This window comes from Mya arenaria, chromosome 5 (genome assembly GCF_026914265.1).
Source record: "Mya arenaria isolate MELC-2E11 chromosome 5, ASM2691426v1".
NCBI classification, from domain to species: domain Eukaryota; kingdom Metazoa; phylum Mollusca; class Bivalvia; order Myida; family Myidae; genus Mya; species Mya arenaria.
This window is the reverse complement of record NC_069126.1, coordinates 37247846-37264727: the sequence shown is the minus strand read 5'-3', so window position 1 is coordinate 37264727 and position 16882 is coordinate 37247846. Positions and strand designations below refer to the sequence as shown.

Sequence of the window (16882 nt, the reverse complement as noted above, 5' to 3'; positions counted from 1 at the left end):
CATCAGTAAGCATTAGTAAACCAATTCATTGTAGAAGTTTTTGGTTGATTCTACTTTTATTCCTGTTTCAGCTTGTTCATGGTCGGAGACATTGTTGCCGGCGTCATTAATGACATGCATTGTTTTTCCTGATTAGTTATATTTACCAAGCTATCACCATCATCAGTGTATGATATGTCGTTCCTGTATCACTCATGGCACTTGAAGACATGTCTTACCACAACTTGGTAGAATGCCTCAATATATCGATGTGTCTGAACCTGAGATGTTTACTTACAGGCCAACGCAAAACGGCAAAACAAAACAGCAAGTAGCACGCTGCTGCGGGTTCGACTTGGCTCTACCGAGGTTAGAAGAAATTGAACTGAATAATTTGTATACAACTTTATTTTTTAATCCGACATTTAACATAGAAGAAAGTATATTTAAAAGAAATATACAACACAATACATATTTGAAATAGGTCAATATGACCCGTGATCAAATTAATGTAATACAAAGGCTAATATATACGTGTATGGCCAAACAGATTTACAAATAATATTATCAATATCACAGCGTCAACAACTATGCCTATATAATTTAATATAATTTTCTATATATATCAATTAGGAATTTTTTCTCTACTGTATATCTATGAACGGTATAACTTACGCTTGTACATACATATTTGATTAAAAACACATGGCCCATGATCAAATTTATTTTAAAATGGTGGTAACACATTATGGCATCATTATAAAACATTTAACTCATCATATTTATAATGTTTCGTTCTATTAACTATAACATGTCAATTAAAAAAACAACATTTGCACAATAATATTACATTGAAGTAATTTTTTTTCTAACCAAATAATTTTTTTAATGCCATTTTAGGTGATTTATCTAAGTAGATTCTACGCAGATTTTGTACATTTTTCATTGATAGTTAAATTTTGATAAGCAGGTTTATTTGTCTAATAGTATGTGCCTATAACCATGCATTTTGATTTAGTTGGAAATTAAGGCATGATTTTTGTTTTGCACCAATTAACGACGAAGTTCAGATTACTTTGTAGTTGAAATGCAATCTAGTATTGACCCCTGCGGCACGTCTGATGATGAAGGAAGCAGGCCAGATTGTATGTTTCCAACGTTTACTAACTCTTTCCAGTTAATCAGATACGATTGAAAGAATTGTAAGGACCTTTTCTGAAAATTGAAACAATGTTAGTTCATGCAAAAGAATTCAACTAAGTCAGAGGTTTTCTTAGGTCAAGAAATAAAGCCAGAAAATGCTTTCCATTGTCAACATCTATTAAACATCTATTGCAGTATTGCAAGGATGTTTTCTCCTAAAAGCGGGCTAATAGTATCTAAAACACTAGTAGAATGCAAGTGCAACTTTGCACCTGACTCTCTACCTTGAGCTAGTGAGCTCAAAAAGGAGAGACACGTTTCATCACCAGTGACAATTTCTTTTAACGGCCGAAGATCCCTGTCTTTGAATTAAGATAGTAATGCCGACGCCTGTTCAACGAGTGCAAGCTTCTGTTCGCGGAATAACAACGATACGTTATCCAACGTGCGCAAACATTCCTATTTTTTCTCTCTTCAAAATCAAATACTCTGCTCACGAATTCATCCCTGTTATGTTCCCTATCTCACCCACAGTAAGACATATTGCTCTACTGTGTGTTTGACAGTATCAGTATCTTTGTCAAAGCTCGCCGGGCCCCGGCTCATCTTGAACGCTCTTTCTCCCTTCTTTACACAATGCTACACATCTTGCAACAATACAACGGGAAAGCCATTTCCTCAAACACTGTGTCCCGATCTGTTTTTGCTTCCAATTCGCGTTGACCCAATAAGTCGCGAATTTTACACTTCCGAGTCATTATGAAATGCTATGTTGCCTTTAAAATCGCATTAAAATACGTGTAAAACGTGTAAAACGTTTAAAAGCTTGTTGATTGAAAATCCATGCCGTTTCCAGTGGCATGTTTTACATGTATGTGCACGAGGGAACTGTGATTATTTCAGCTATGTTGCCACTACTAATAAAACGCTTTTCATATACGCCATGGAAGTTTCATTATGTTAAGTTGGAATTAGGTTGCCGCCTTTTTTGATAAAGTGAAAATTGATTTGGATATCACTCAACCTTATGATAAATCGAATATTACTTTAGATACCAACTTTTGATAAAATTATGGTAACATTTTTGAAAAAAAAAGATTGCTTTGGTATCAACTTGTCACGGCAGATCAGTGACGATGGCTGGCTGGTCATCGTATCAAGCTCTGGATCAGAGGATCCCGGGTTCGACCTCATATCGAAACTTGGTCGATGATAGTACTGGCGGGTACCCAGTATGTGGTTCTTAATCATGGCAGTACTTTATTTGCTAAAGACCCAATGAGTGCTCACACTGCGTATGTTCCAAATTCATCATCGCGACGTATATCAAATCTTACCTTTATTTCAACTTTTATGAAAAGTTAAGTACTTCAATAGTTTAATTGTAACAAGGCAGTTCAAAGGATGGCTATATCCCCCACAATTGTTTTTTTTAGTATATTTTGTTTTTCTCGCAACCTGACTGGTACGTTGAATCTGACCAAAATTGTACACAACCACTGGTCAAGAATGGGAATATAGGAAATAAAAGTTATTTGATCGGTAGCCTAAATATTCTTAGATATATGAACATATTATTTAAGAATTATAACACACCACTGAGGGTCATATGACATTATAAGGACCGGCCAGTCAGCCACCGAAGGTAACGCCTCGGTCCATTCACCTTCGGGGGCTGACTGGCCGGTCCTTATAATGCCATATGGCCCGAAGTCGTGTGTTATATTTCTTATATTATACCGAACACTTACAATTCATTACAATTCAATATTTTTAAAGCGATTTAAATGTGTTTTATTGAACAAAGCTAATAACGTTTACTTGCGACAAGTTTTCGCCGTTGTGAAAATAGCAAGCCGCACTTACCAATTGTATGACGTCAGCGGTCCATATTACATTTTTGGCGAGGTCCGGACCGGCCAAAAATATAATATGGACCGCTGACGTCATTAAACTGGATTTTCATCAAAATACAGTGATATACGGACCGATCGTGTTTATACAAAGAAGGGACAAATTTTTGTGAGGTATAATATAAAAGAATATTTGTTAAAGTAATTCATATTGTGTGTAGTGTAGCTAAGATCAATATCAAGGTTATTTTGGCTAAAAAAAAGAAGGAAAATGAGTCGTTGAGCATGTGTACTCTGACCTCTAAATGTCTCGTGTGACCATGGCCTTTGAGGTATGGACCCTGGTCAAGGTCACTGCACATCGTCTCAATGAGGACAACATTTGTACAAAGTAATATGGTAACCCATCAATGCATAATGAGGACAACATTTGTATCAAGTAATATGGTAATCCATCAATGCATAAGTAAGTTATAGCGTGGACACGAGCATGTGTACTCTGACCTTTAAATGTCTCGTGTGACCTTGACCATTGAGGTATGGACACAGGTCAAGATCACTGCACATCGTCTCAATGAGGAAAACATTTGTATCAAGTAATATGATAATCCATCAATGCATAAGTAAGTTATAGCGTGTACACGAGCATGTGTACTCTGACCTTTAAATGTCTCATGTGACCTTTACCTTTGAGGTATGGACCCAGGTCAAGATCACTGCACATCGTCTCAATGAGGACAACATTTGTACCAAGTATTATGGTAATCCATCAATGCATAAGTAAATTATAGCGCTGACACGAGCATGTGTACTCTGACCTTTAAATGCCTCGTGTGACCTTGACCTTTGAGGTAGGGACCCGGGTCAAGGTCACTGCACATTGTCTCAATGAGGACAACATTTGTATCAAGTAATATGGTAATCCATCCACGGAAGGATTAACAGACGGAAGGACCGACAGACAGACGGACGAAGTGCATTCCTATAATCCCCTCCCCACTCCGTGTGGGGGGATTAAAAAGATAGAACTGCCATCTATCAGTATCTACATCGATATAATTGTAAAGTGATAGGTTTAATTTGATTTGATGGATCTAAATAGGACCAAACTCTATCTCAGTATTGGAATAAACATGTAAATGAAATAGCATTTTTACTGACAATAACTTCGACTCGAAATTTATTCTAATCTCAAAATATCAAGACATAATAATCAGTTCCAAAAGGACTCTGTTCATTTGTTTAGGGTTTTATTTCAAATCGTCAACAAAACATAGTTATAAAGTTAAGAATACAGAGTATATTACAGTCATATAAAGGTGATCAATTTTAGCTATTACAACATCCCTATCAGTAACACCTAATGAACATACTCAAGCAGGACATGCGAAAGGCTCATTTTTATTATTTTTATACTTGCATTCTGGCTTAAAATACAATGTAGTATCAATTGATATGAATGCAGTGAGCGATATAAGTGGCTTGCATGACTGTTATAGCCTTTGTTATGCTGCGGAATTTGGCAGACTACAGACATGTACATTATAGACGAGGGGACCTGGTCTATTAAGCTTGGACTACCCCAGGGGATATCAAGGCTGCCCTTAGGACCTAGTCAGACAGAGACAAACACCATGTACACAATTTCACAGCAGAACTATTCATTGTAATGTATTATGGGCTTCTTATTGGCATTATCATGTACATTAAGTTGCTGATCTAAATAAGGCCATGAAGATATAAATTTAATTGCTGCTTAAAAATCGTTGATGCTGGCATCAATGTGCTAGTATACCGGGTATTTGTGATAAAATTAGCAAACCTGCAGTTAACTGTATAGACAACATGCAAATGAAGTTAATATGTTAAAGAAAGCTTTTCATCGTGATACTTAAAAAAAGAACACAAGTTTAATTCACATTTAATGCCTGGTTTAAGGGCACTTTTCATTCATCAGCACCCAACAGGTTTGTAAAGCTGACAGAAACATACTGAAATTATACAGGAGAAATACTATGCTTTGCAAATTCAGACATATTTCAAAATAGACTATTATCAATAGGGATGCATGAACAAACTATTTAAGCCAATGTTACAAATCTTTTAGCTTGAAACATCTGTATTTCGTTGGTCCTTGACATTATTTTTTGACATTTAAATGTTGTTGTTTTTACTGGTAGTGGAAAGGAAAACAAAACTGTGTTCTTCTAGAATGGCATAAACCATATTATGAGCGTGGGGTTAGTACTATAATAAAGACTTTTGTACTGGAAAGGTCAGGGGATCAAGAAATAAAACCACCCACTTAAATTAAGTAATCACACTGCGCGCAAGCACAATTTCAATGTGTATATTTTGATTTTGTTAGAAGCAAACACTTTGAAACAAATTATGATTGTTATTTTGAAGACAAAACCATTGTAATATTAGAGCACGGATTGTACTGCAGAACTAGTTGAATGTTTAAACCGATACCACACAACACATTTGTCATTAAATACACTATCAGTAGAAAATGAATCCTTTACATAATGTACAGGTTTTAGTTTGTGTTGGGAAAGTGAGAAAGTAAGTGAAAATGTTCTGAAAACTGAATTTTGAAGGTTAAGCAAATAGTCTTAACATTAATTCTGCAGATCTGTATTATTTTCAGATATGTGCATCTCTTCCATAACTGCTCTACATTATTTTTAATAAATACCTAAAAAAGATGAATATTCCGTAAAGTGTTACACGTCATTTTAAATACTCTAATTATGTGATAAAATATTAAACTTGCTATTTTTATTTTAAAACAAGTAGGGCGGCACACATATTCATTTGTTCAATGTGTTTAATTTACATATGGTGTATTAATATGTAACTATACCAATATACATTTGCAGATGTAGTGTCAAATGATTCAAACCAAATGTACATTCAAATGTGATAACATATTTTGTTGATCCATCATGAAATGGACAGTCAATTAACATTCTAAATGAAGATCACTGATTCCGCTCAATTCATCAGATTCATGACTTAAACAGTTAAGGTAATTTTTTACACTGTAGTTATTATAAAATACTATGATCTGACTACAAAATTATTTTTTAACAAGATTTCTTAATGTTTAATCAATGTAAGTAAGATTTTAAAAATGTGTTGCATGTATTTAATAACAAAATGTAACATTTCACTCAGCATGGACATTATTGAATGTGAAACTAACCAACTTGGTAAAAATATGAATTTGAGTAAAAACAAGAGTGAAAACGAACATACGAAGAATGACGAATTATGTGCATACGAGTAAAGCACATTTTGCACCATTGTAGTAACATTGTTAGACATAATATATCGGGTGACATTTGTCTTTGAACAATAAGAAAATGCCTACTTTCAAGAACTAACATCATTTTGTTATGGCACCAATTACTTTTGATCAATTGCAAATATTATGGTTTGAGATAATTATTATTTCATATTCTTTTTGAATCACATTTAAGCATACTGGTTCTAAACCATTCCACTTGAAAATAAATATTGTTGATGTGTGTGTTGGGTGGACAGGTAATCCGTTCAAACGGCTACATCAACACTTGACTCCTTCAACCACAGTGGCACCATCTCGGATGTACATGTTGAGGAGTTTTGTTGCAATAACAATATGCGTATGTATATGAAATCACAGAAAGTCAAGTGGTTAAAACTCAGGACCCTTTCAAAGCTTTTTCTATGTCCCCATACTCCATGGCTTTCTCCATTATAAGGGAATACTGTTTATGAATATGATGAAAGCTTTCCATTCCAATCTTGGGCATCCGAGGCACTCGCAGCTCTGACGGAGGCTCAAACAATTTGGATAAAAAGTCTTGTAACAGTTCCACTTTTGAGGCTGGAGAACAAATGACATGTCGAGTTAAATGCACACACAATAAACATGTTGCTGGTTGTCATTCAATACCTCATTTGACCAAGGAATGGGTTAAATTTTGTTAATAAAAATGATAATGGCACATGGTTGTATAATCAAATGGATGACTCAAAACCTCGGACAACTAACTGAATGGAGCAAGATTACCATTTGTGCAATGTTAATAACAAGTTTACTTAACAACACACCTCACGCATCAGCTGTTGCTCACTTTGTGAAACTTCAATTCAGGTATCAACTCTTGTTCGATATGAATGAATAAATAAGGCCAATGGCAAAAGGAAATGAAAAGCTTATTTGTACATAATATACCATTACAACACATACCTTCCATCTCCTGCCCAAGGAAGTTGCACCATTTCTCCCGAATGTCTTCCACAGCAGCAACGTCCTCTGTGTTGCCGATGTTGACCACGGTCTGCAGGCACGGCACCACGTTACGTAACACCATCTCCAGAATATCACTCACTTCAGCCTTAGATTCAAACTGATGTGCCAGGGTGTCGTTAAGATGCTGCAACGTCAATAAAAAATGTGAACTGGAACTGCCAGGTTGTCGTTAAGATGCTGAAACAGCATATACATATGTTAACTGGGAACTGCCTAGGTGTTGTTAAGATACTGAAACGGCAAAAACATATGTAAACTGGGAACTGCCTGGGTGTCGTTAAGATGCTGCAACGTCAATAAAAAATGTGAACTGGAACTGCCAGGTTGTCGTTAAGATGCTGAAACAGCATATACATATGTTAACTGGGAACTGCCTAGGTGTTGTTAAGATACTGAAACGGCAAAAACGTATGTAAACTGGGAACTGCCTGGGTGTTGTTAAGATACTGAAACAGCATATACATATGTAAACTGGGAACTGCCTGGGTGTTGTTAAGATACTGAAACAGCATATACGTATGTAAACTGGGAACTGCCTGGGTGTTGTTAAGATACTGAAACAGCATATACGTATGTTAACTGGTAACTGCCTGGGTGTTGTTAAGATACTGAAACAGCATATACGTATGTTAACTGGGAACTGCCTGGGTGTTGTAAAGATACTGAAACAGCATATACATATGTAAACTGGGAACTGCCTGGGTGTTGTTAAGATACTGAAACAGCATATACATATGTAAACTGGGAACTGCCTGGTTGTTGTTAAGATACTGAAACAGCATATACATATGTAAACTGGGAACTGCCTGGGTGTTGTTAAGATACTGAAACAGCATATACATATGTAAACTGGGAACTGCCTGGGTGTTGTTAAGATACTGAAACAGCATATACATATGTAAACTGGGAACTGCCTGGGTGTTGTTAAGATACTGAAACAGCATATACATATGTAAACTGGGAACTGCCTGGGTGTTGTTAAGATACTGAAACAGCATATACATATGTAAACTGGGAACTGCCTGGGTGTCGTTAAGATACTGAAACAGCATATACATATGTAAACTGGGAACTGCCTGGGTGTTGTTAAGATACTGAAACAGCATATACATATGTAAACTGAAAACTGCCTGGGTGTTGATAAGATACTGAAACAGCATATACATATGTAAACTGGGAACTGCCTGGGTGTTGTTAAGATACTGAAACAGCATATACATATGTAAACTGGGAACTGCCTGGGTGTTGTTAAGATACTGAAACAGCATATACATATGTTAACTGGGAACTGCCTGGGTGTTGTTAAGATACTGAAACAGCATATACATATGTTAACTGGTAACTGCCTGGGTGTTCTTAAGATACTGAAACAGCATATACATATGTTAACTGGGAACTGCCTGGGTGTTGTTAAGATACTGAAACAGCATATACATATGTAAACTGGGAACTGCCTGGGTGTTGTTAAGATACTGAAACAGCATATACATATGTAAACTGGGAACTGCCTGGGTGTTGTTAAGATACTGAAACAGCATATACATATGTAAACTGGGAACTGCCTTGGTGTCATTAAGATGCTGAAATGGCATATATATTCTTAAATTTGAAACTTACCCCTGTAACATTCAAGAGACAGGTTATAGATTGCTTCCCACGTACGTAATGCTAATATATCTGTAAGATGAACTTTTTTGCCAACTAAACCAATATAATGATGTCAAGGTGTCAAAGTACAGGTCAAGGGCTAGGCTTGGCATTTTTACTCGAAATATTAGGGGCCCTGTTTCTATTGAGGATTTAAGTTGCACCTTCAAATATATTAAAATGTAGGAATGTAGGAACACCATAGCTCTCAAGAAGTTAATATCTTCATTTCCTCATTTTTGTTTTCAACTTAAATGCTGATTTAAATTGAATATCAACAAATATGTAGCAACATAATGAAATTTTGACACATAAACATAATTTCCAGTTATGACTATGATCTTTCATGAACCGCCCTACTTATTTTCTTCGAATATATGTAACTACGGTATTTATGGCAATATATAAATTGAATATAGTGTCTGTTGCTTTTGCAGGGCAGATTGAACCTGTAAATGTCGCCCCGTTGACCACAACAATATCATCTAGCATTTGACTGCACTTGATTCTGACGTATCTTTGGTCAAAATCTTCCAGAAAATGCGACCTAAATTAATTAAATTAAATATGAGAAAAAAATCACAAGAAATTAAATAACTATATTGAGTCAAAAGAATGCATTAGACTATAAAGATGTTGGGTTAGACTGAGATGTTGGGTAAGACTGAGATGTTGGGTTAGACTGACATGTTGGACTGAGATGTTGGGTTAGACTGACATGTTGGGTTAAATTAAGATGTTGGGTTAGACTGAGATATTTGGTTAGACTGAGATGTTGGGTTAGACTAAGATGTTGGGTTAGACTAAGATGTTGGGTTAGACTAAGATGCTGGAGTAGATTAAAATGAAGGGTTAGACTAAGATGTTGGGTTAGACTAAGATGTTGGGTTAGACTGAGATGTTGGGTTAGTTTAAGATGTTGGGTTAGACTGAGACGTTGGGTTAGACTAAGATGTTGGGTTAGACTGAGATGTTGGGTAAGACTGAGATGTTGGACTGAGATGTTGGGTTAGACTAAGATGTTAGACTAAGATGCTGGAGTAGATTAAAATGTAGGGTTAGACTAAGATGTTGGGTTAGACTAAGATGTTGGGTTAGACTGAGATGTTGGACTGAGATGTTGGGTTAGTTTAAGATGTTGGGTTAGACTGAGACGTTGGGTTAGACTAAGATGTTGGGTTAGACTGAGATGTTGGACTGAGATGTTGGACTAAGATGTTGGGTTAGACTAAGATGTTGGACTGAGATGTTGGGTAAGACTGAGATGTTGGACTGAGATGTTGGGTTAGTTTAAGATGTTGGGTTAGACTGAGACGTTGGGTTAGACTAAGATGTTGGGTTAGACTGAGATGTTGGGTAAGACTGAGATGTTGGACTAAGATGTTGGGTTAGACTAAGATGTTGGACTGAGATGTTGGGTTGGACTGAGATGTTGGGTTATACTAAGATGTTGGACTGAGATGTTGGACTAAGATGTTGGACTGAGATGTTGGGTTAGACTGAGATGTTGTGTTAGACTGAGATGTTGGACTGAGATGTTGGGTTAGACTAAGATGTTGGACTGAGATGTTGGGTTAGACTGAGATGTTGGACTGAGACGTTGGGTTAGACTGAGATGTTGGACTGAGATGTTGGGTTAGTTTAAGATGTTGGGTTAGACTAAGATGTTGGGTTAGACTGAGATGTTGGGTTAGTTTAAGATGTTGGGTTACACTAAGATGTTGGGTTAGACTGAGATGTTGGGTTAGACTGAGATGTTGGACTGAGATGTTGGGTTAGACTGAGATGTTGGACTGAGATGTTGGGTTAGACTGAGATGTTGGACTGAGATGTTGGGTTAGACTGAGATGTTGGACTGAGATGTTGGGTTAGTTTAAGATGTTGGGTTAGACTGAGGTGTTGGGTTAGTTTAAGATGTTGGGTTACACTAAGATGTTGGGTTAGACTGAGATGTTGGACTGAGATGTTGGGTTAGACTGAGATGTTGGACTGAGATGTTGGGTTAGACTGAGATGTTGGACTGAGACGTTGGGTTAGACTGAGATGTTGGACTGAGATGTTGGGTTAGTTTAAGATGTTGGGTTAGACTGAGGTGTTGGGTTAGTTTAAGATGTTGGGTTACACTAAGATGTTGGGTTAGACTGAGATGTTGGACTGAGATGTTGGGTTAGACTAAGATGTTGGACTGAGATGTTGGGTTAGACTTGGGTTAGACTGAGATGTTGGGTTAGACTGAGATGTTGGGTTAGACTAAGATGTTGGACTGAGATGTTGGGTTAGACTTGGGTTAGACTGAGATGTTGGGTTAGACTGAGATGTTGGGTTAGACTAAGATGTTGGGTTAGACTGAGATGTTGGGTTGGACTAAGATGTTGGACTGAGATGTTGGGTTAGACTGAGATGTTGGACTGAGACGTTGGGTTAGACTGAGATGTTGGACTGAGATGTTGGGTTAGTTTAAGATGTTGGGTTAGACTAAGATGTTGGGTTAGACTAAGATGTTGGACTAAGATGTTGGGTTAGACTAAGATGTTGGACTGAGATGTTGGGTTAGACTGAGATGTTGGACTGAGATGTTGGGTTAGACTAAGATGTTGGACTGAGACGTTGGGTTAGACTGAGATGTTGGACTGAGATGTTGGGTTAGACTGAGATGTTGGACTGAGATGTTGGGTTAGTTTAAGATGTTGGGTTGGACTAAGATGTTGGGTTAGACTAAGATGTTGGACTAAGATGTTGGGTTAGACTAAGATGTTGGACTAAGATGTTGGACTGAGATGTTGGGTTAGACTGAGATGTTGGGCTAAGATGTTGGGTTAGACTAAGATGTTGGACTGAGATGTTGGACTGAGATGTTGGGTTAGACTGAGATGTTGGACTGAGATGTTGGGTTAGTTTAAGATGTTGGGTTAGACTGAGACGTTGGGTTAGACTAAGATGTTGGGTTAGACTGAGATGTTGGGTTAGACTAAGATGTTGGACTGAGATGTTGGGTTAGACTGAGATATTGGGTTAGACCTAGATGTTGGACTAAGATGTTGGGTTAGACTAAGATGTTGGGTTAGACTGAGATGTTGGACTGAGATGTTGGGTTAGACTAAGATGTTGGGTTAGACTGAGACGTTGGGTTAGACTAAGATGTTGGGTTAGACTGAGATGTTGGGTTAGACTAAGATGTTGGGTTATACTAAGATGTTGGGTTAGACTAAGATGTTGGGTTAAACTGAGATGTTGGGTTAGACTAAGATGTTGGGTTAGATTAAGATGTTGGGTTAGACTGAGATGTTGGGTTAGACTGAGATGTTGGGTTAGACTAAGATGTTGGGTTAAACTGAGATGTTGGGTGAGACTAAGATGTAGGGTTAGACTAAGATGTTGGGTTAGACTAAGATGTTGGGTTAGACTGAGATGTTGGACTAAGATGTTGGGTAAGACTAAGATGTTGGGTTAGACTGAGATGTTGGACTAAGATGTTGGGTTAGACTAAGATGTTGGGTTAGACTGAGATGTTGGACTGAGATGTTGGGTTAGACTAAGATGTTGGGTTAGACTGAGACGTTGGGTTAGACTAAGATGTTGGGTTAGACTGAGATGTTGGGTTAGACTAAGATGTTTGGTTAGACTAAGATGTTGGGTTAGACTAAGATGTTGGGTTAGACTAAGATGTTGGGTTAAACTGAGATGTTGGGTTAGATTAAGATGTTGGGTTAGACTGAGATGTTGGGTTAGACTGAGATGTTGGGTTAGACTAAGATGTTGGGTTAGACTGAGATGTTGGGTTAGACTAAGATGTTGGGTTAGACTAAGATGTTGGGTTAGACTGAGATGTTGGGTTAGACTAAGATGTTTGGTTAGACTTAGATGTTGGGTTAGATTAAGATGTTGGGTTAGACTGAGATGTTGGGTTAGACTGAGATGTTGGGTTAGACTAAGATGTTGGGTTAGACTAAGATGTTGGGTTAGACTAAGATGTTGGGTTAGACTAAGATGTTGGGTTAGACTACTCTTGTACCAGGGGCTAGGGTTTGTAGGGTTCCACATTTTAATAGCAGAATATACTCCAAGCATAATACTTTCTACCAATGTAAAGAAATAAAAAGTGGAAATTTAGAAAAAAGTAGAAATTAACCACAAATTGCTTCTGTAATATGGCCCCGGGTGTCTCGTTGTCCACCTAACAGTGAAGTTTAGGTGAACATCTGAGACTTTATAGTTTGTCTGCCTATGCACAATCAATAATCTAAGACAACAGCTTATCATTAAGAACATTCTTACAAGTTTCCTACTTCTGCAGAAACTTTCCATACAAAATATTCTAACCTATAAGTACATTGTAACAAAATTACTGCTGCACAACTGTTTATAACACTAGGCAGAAAAAAAATACACAAAATTACATCAAGATTATGTTTAACATCTTACCAGTAGTGTTTGTCGAAAGAAGAAGGCAAGAATGTTGGGTTCTGGCAGGATGGCATGACGGTTCATCTTCAGAAGGTCCAGAGATAACAGGTGAGCATGCAGGAGGTACGCTAATGCCTGGACATGTCTGAAACAGTAACAGCAAAAGGTCACCACTCAATGTCACCACAATACCAGCATACTATCACCACAATACCAGCATACTATCACATAAATACCAGCATACAATCACATAAATACCAGCATACTATCACATAAATACCAGCTTACCAATACCAGCATACCATCACCACAATACCAGCATACTATCACATAAATACCAGCATACCATCACATAAATACCAGCAACCTCACCACAATACCAGCATACCATCACCACAATACCAGCATACCGTCACCACAATACCAGCATATTGTCACTACACAAATGTCACCAGCATACCGTAACCACAATACCAGCATACCGTCACCACACAAATGTCCCAGCATACCATCACCACAATACCAGCACACTGTCACCACAAAAATGTCACCAGCATACCATCACCACACAAATGTCACCAGCATACCGTCACCACACAAATGTCACCAGCATACCTTCACCACACAAATGTCACCAGCATACCGTCACCACAATACCAGCATACCTTCACCACAATACCAGCATACCGTCACCACACAAATGTCACCAGCATACCGTCACCACACAAATGTCACCAGCATACCTTCACCACACAAATGTCACCAGCATACCATCACCACAATACCAGCATACCTTCACCACAATACCAGCATACCGTCACCACACAAACCTTACCACAATACCAGCATACCGTCACCACACAAACCTTCCACAATACCAGCATACCGTCACCACACAAACCTTAACAGCATACCGTCACCACATAAATTTTATCACAATACTAGCATACCGTAGTGTTTTAGCCAGGAATTAAAAAGGGCAGGGTGGGCCAAAAAAAGGGCAGGGTGGGCCAAAATAGGGGCATGGTGTTTTCATAAATGGGAAAACAATGCGCACAATATTAGCTTTGTATTGTTGTAAAACGACCATGTACCTTATCAAAGTACATGCATGTTCATGCACCCATTGTAGTAATATCCCTACAGAATACTCTTAATTCTTCTTTCTTGTTCATTTTCACTTCAGACACTTTCTTTACCATCTCGGGTTGTTGTCAACAGGGCTCTCTCAAGGCTGATTTTTGGGGTAGAAGTCACTTCTCCCACCAGTCAAATTAGGGAGAGGGAGACTTTAAGGAGAAGAGATACTTATCGTAAAACCTGAGATAAATATTGTGCCATGACACAAAACTTAAAATTCACATTTACTTTGATTGCTTTTACTAGATGGAATGTTAAAAAAGTGTTCTTTTTTGGCCTATCAAAAGTGTACTTGTCTAGAGTCTCTTTTTTGCAATGTATAGTTTACCTCCAAAAAAAAAAAACAAAGACATTTAAAAAAAATACCATTTGAATCAATCAGAATGGCCTTATTGTTATATATGAGATGTTAAAAACAAAATAACATTTAAAATCTCTATCCTTCATGGAAAACTCACTTATACGTAATAATAGAACTAGAAAATTGAGAAATAAACTCCGAAAAATGTTATGACAAAATGGCGGTGACTCACCGAATCTTCTACTTTTAAACATCGTACAAATGAGGAAAATACTGTAAGTAAATGCTATATAAAGCAAATAAAAAAGATTTGAGATTACAAAACAAATTTTCATTATGAACATTCAACACAAAAACTATCAAATATTAGTCATGAAGTTTTGAGTATTTGATTTTCTTAGCACCACCGTCTGTTTTTCAATGACCGTCTGCTTCAAACGAAACAATGTTCTAAAAAGTGTGCCTTGTTTTTACACTGCAAGTATCAATTGTTTACTAATGCTTGACGACATTTTTCATCAATTCTTCGCTTTTTCTATCGCAATTTAACAAACTTTTAATCAATTGACCAGTGTCTTCTCTGATTGGTTGACATGGGACGTTTCGATAAAAGGATGACTGACGACCCAATTAAGTGATTAGGAGATTACCGATTATAAATGGCTAAATTAATTAAATTTGTAACAACATCAGCATCAAAGATCAACATTTAGAGGTACAACTTGGATGTCTCAGACAAGGAATAATGTGTCACAATGAACACCAATTAGCACCCTGATTATAAGCGTGAATTACCGTTAATCCGACCCGCGGTGATGACGGTCGTGTGCCTTAGCACGCTCTGATCTATGACAGAGTAGGAAACGGCGACGTTGACCAATGAAATACTTTTAGGGCGTAACTATGTGATAAACAACGATCTAAATGGCCAGAAGGGCGCAGGGAAATTATGACAGGGCGTGTAAAAAGGGGCAATGGGGCGGGGTCAAAAAAAGGCAGGTCGGGCCGCCCTTCCATTCCGCTTTAGCTAAAACACTAATACCGTCACCAAAATGCCAGCATACTGTCACCATAATACCAGCATACCATCACCACTCAAATCTTACAATAATACCAGCATACCATCACCACTCAAATGTTACCATTCAGTTTCATTATACTATCAATTATTTTCTTCATTTCAAACAAGAGCAATAGGATGCCAACATTTATCCGTTGCTTTATTTTCCAGTCAATAACAGGCACTCAACAATTATTGCTACCAAGGTTTATTTGAATATTTTGACCAGTTTATAAGTTATTGCCATGGTAAAAGTTTGCTACTGATTACACCATAAGACACCAAGGCAATGACATTACCTCCATTTCTTCTCTTCAAATAACAGACAAGCAAACAAATAGGCTTTATTGTGAGGTTTGCATGTCCATCAAAGTATCTTGATGAATTTGAATATATCATTTAGATATTATATGTTTCTCAAGAACTTACTTTTCTTCAAAATATAATGAGACACCCTTAATAAACAGTAAGGCAGTCTTCAGGTATTTCTGGTACATTTCATGCCATTCCTGTAAAATGAAACATCTTTTTAAATTTCAACAGTTATTTCTTAAAAAGAACAAAAATGAAGACATTTCAAGGGTGTTTAAACTTACAATATGTTTATATAGTTGTAGATTGGCCTTAAACAAGAGTAACACTTGGATAGTTTAACCTTTTATTGTTAGCTCTCTCTGATCTTGATTCATTTTGGGCAATTGAGTTTAAATAAGTTAAAAGTTATTCAACATGCCATGTAAACTTGAACTTACAATATACTGTTTTTCCACCTCCTCCTCCTTGGAGCACTTGAGTTGTTTCATCCAGTCCCCAGCTAACTGTTTCAACCTTTTAATGCTGTCAAAAATAGACAGTACTGTTAAAAAACTTAATGTTACTACAGATATGTCATCAATACTTCATGTACAATTCTATTCCTAATGTTTCAAACAACTGCAGTATTAAAGACATTTGAAATATCATCTTGAAAAACAAACATATCTGGAGAAACAAATCTGTTGCGAGGTTATATTTCTTGAAAAAAAAACAATAGATTTGTCAGCAACAGA

At 37.1% G+C, this 16882-nt stretch overlaps 1 protein-coding gene across 4 annotated transcripts in view; it reads right to left on the bottom strand.

The window, feature by feature from the left end:
• Nucleotides 1-4208: 4208 nt before the first annotated feature.
• The window catches only part of LOC128234598 (ubiquitin carboxyl-terminal hydrolase 25-like), a 34662-nt gene continuing 21988 nt past the window's right edge, over nt 4209-16882 (bottom strand). For all 4 annotated transcript variants that reach the window (XM_052948905.1, XM_052948906.1, XM_052948907.1 and 1 more), the window contains exons 22-26: nt 16586-16670; nt 16263-16342; nt 13351-13477; nt 7219-7405; nt 4209-6852 (exon numbers count right to left, since the gene is read on the bottom strand). In XM_052948905.1, coding sequence (XP_052804865.1) covers nt 6668-6852; nt 7219-7405; nt 13351-13477; nt 16263-16342; nt 16586-16670 — 664 coding nt within the window. In that variant the 3' untranslated portion in view covers nt 4209-6667. The remainder of the gene's footprint in view (nt 6853-7218; nt 7406-13350; nt 13478-16262; nt 16343-16585; nt 16671-16882) is intronic.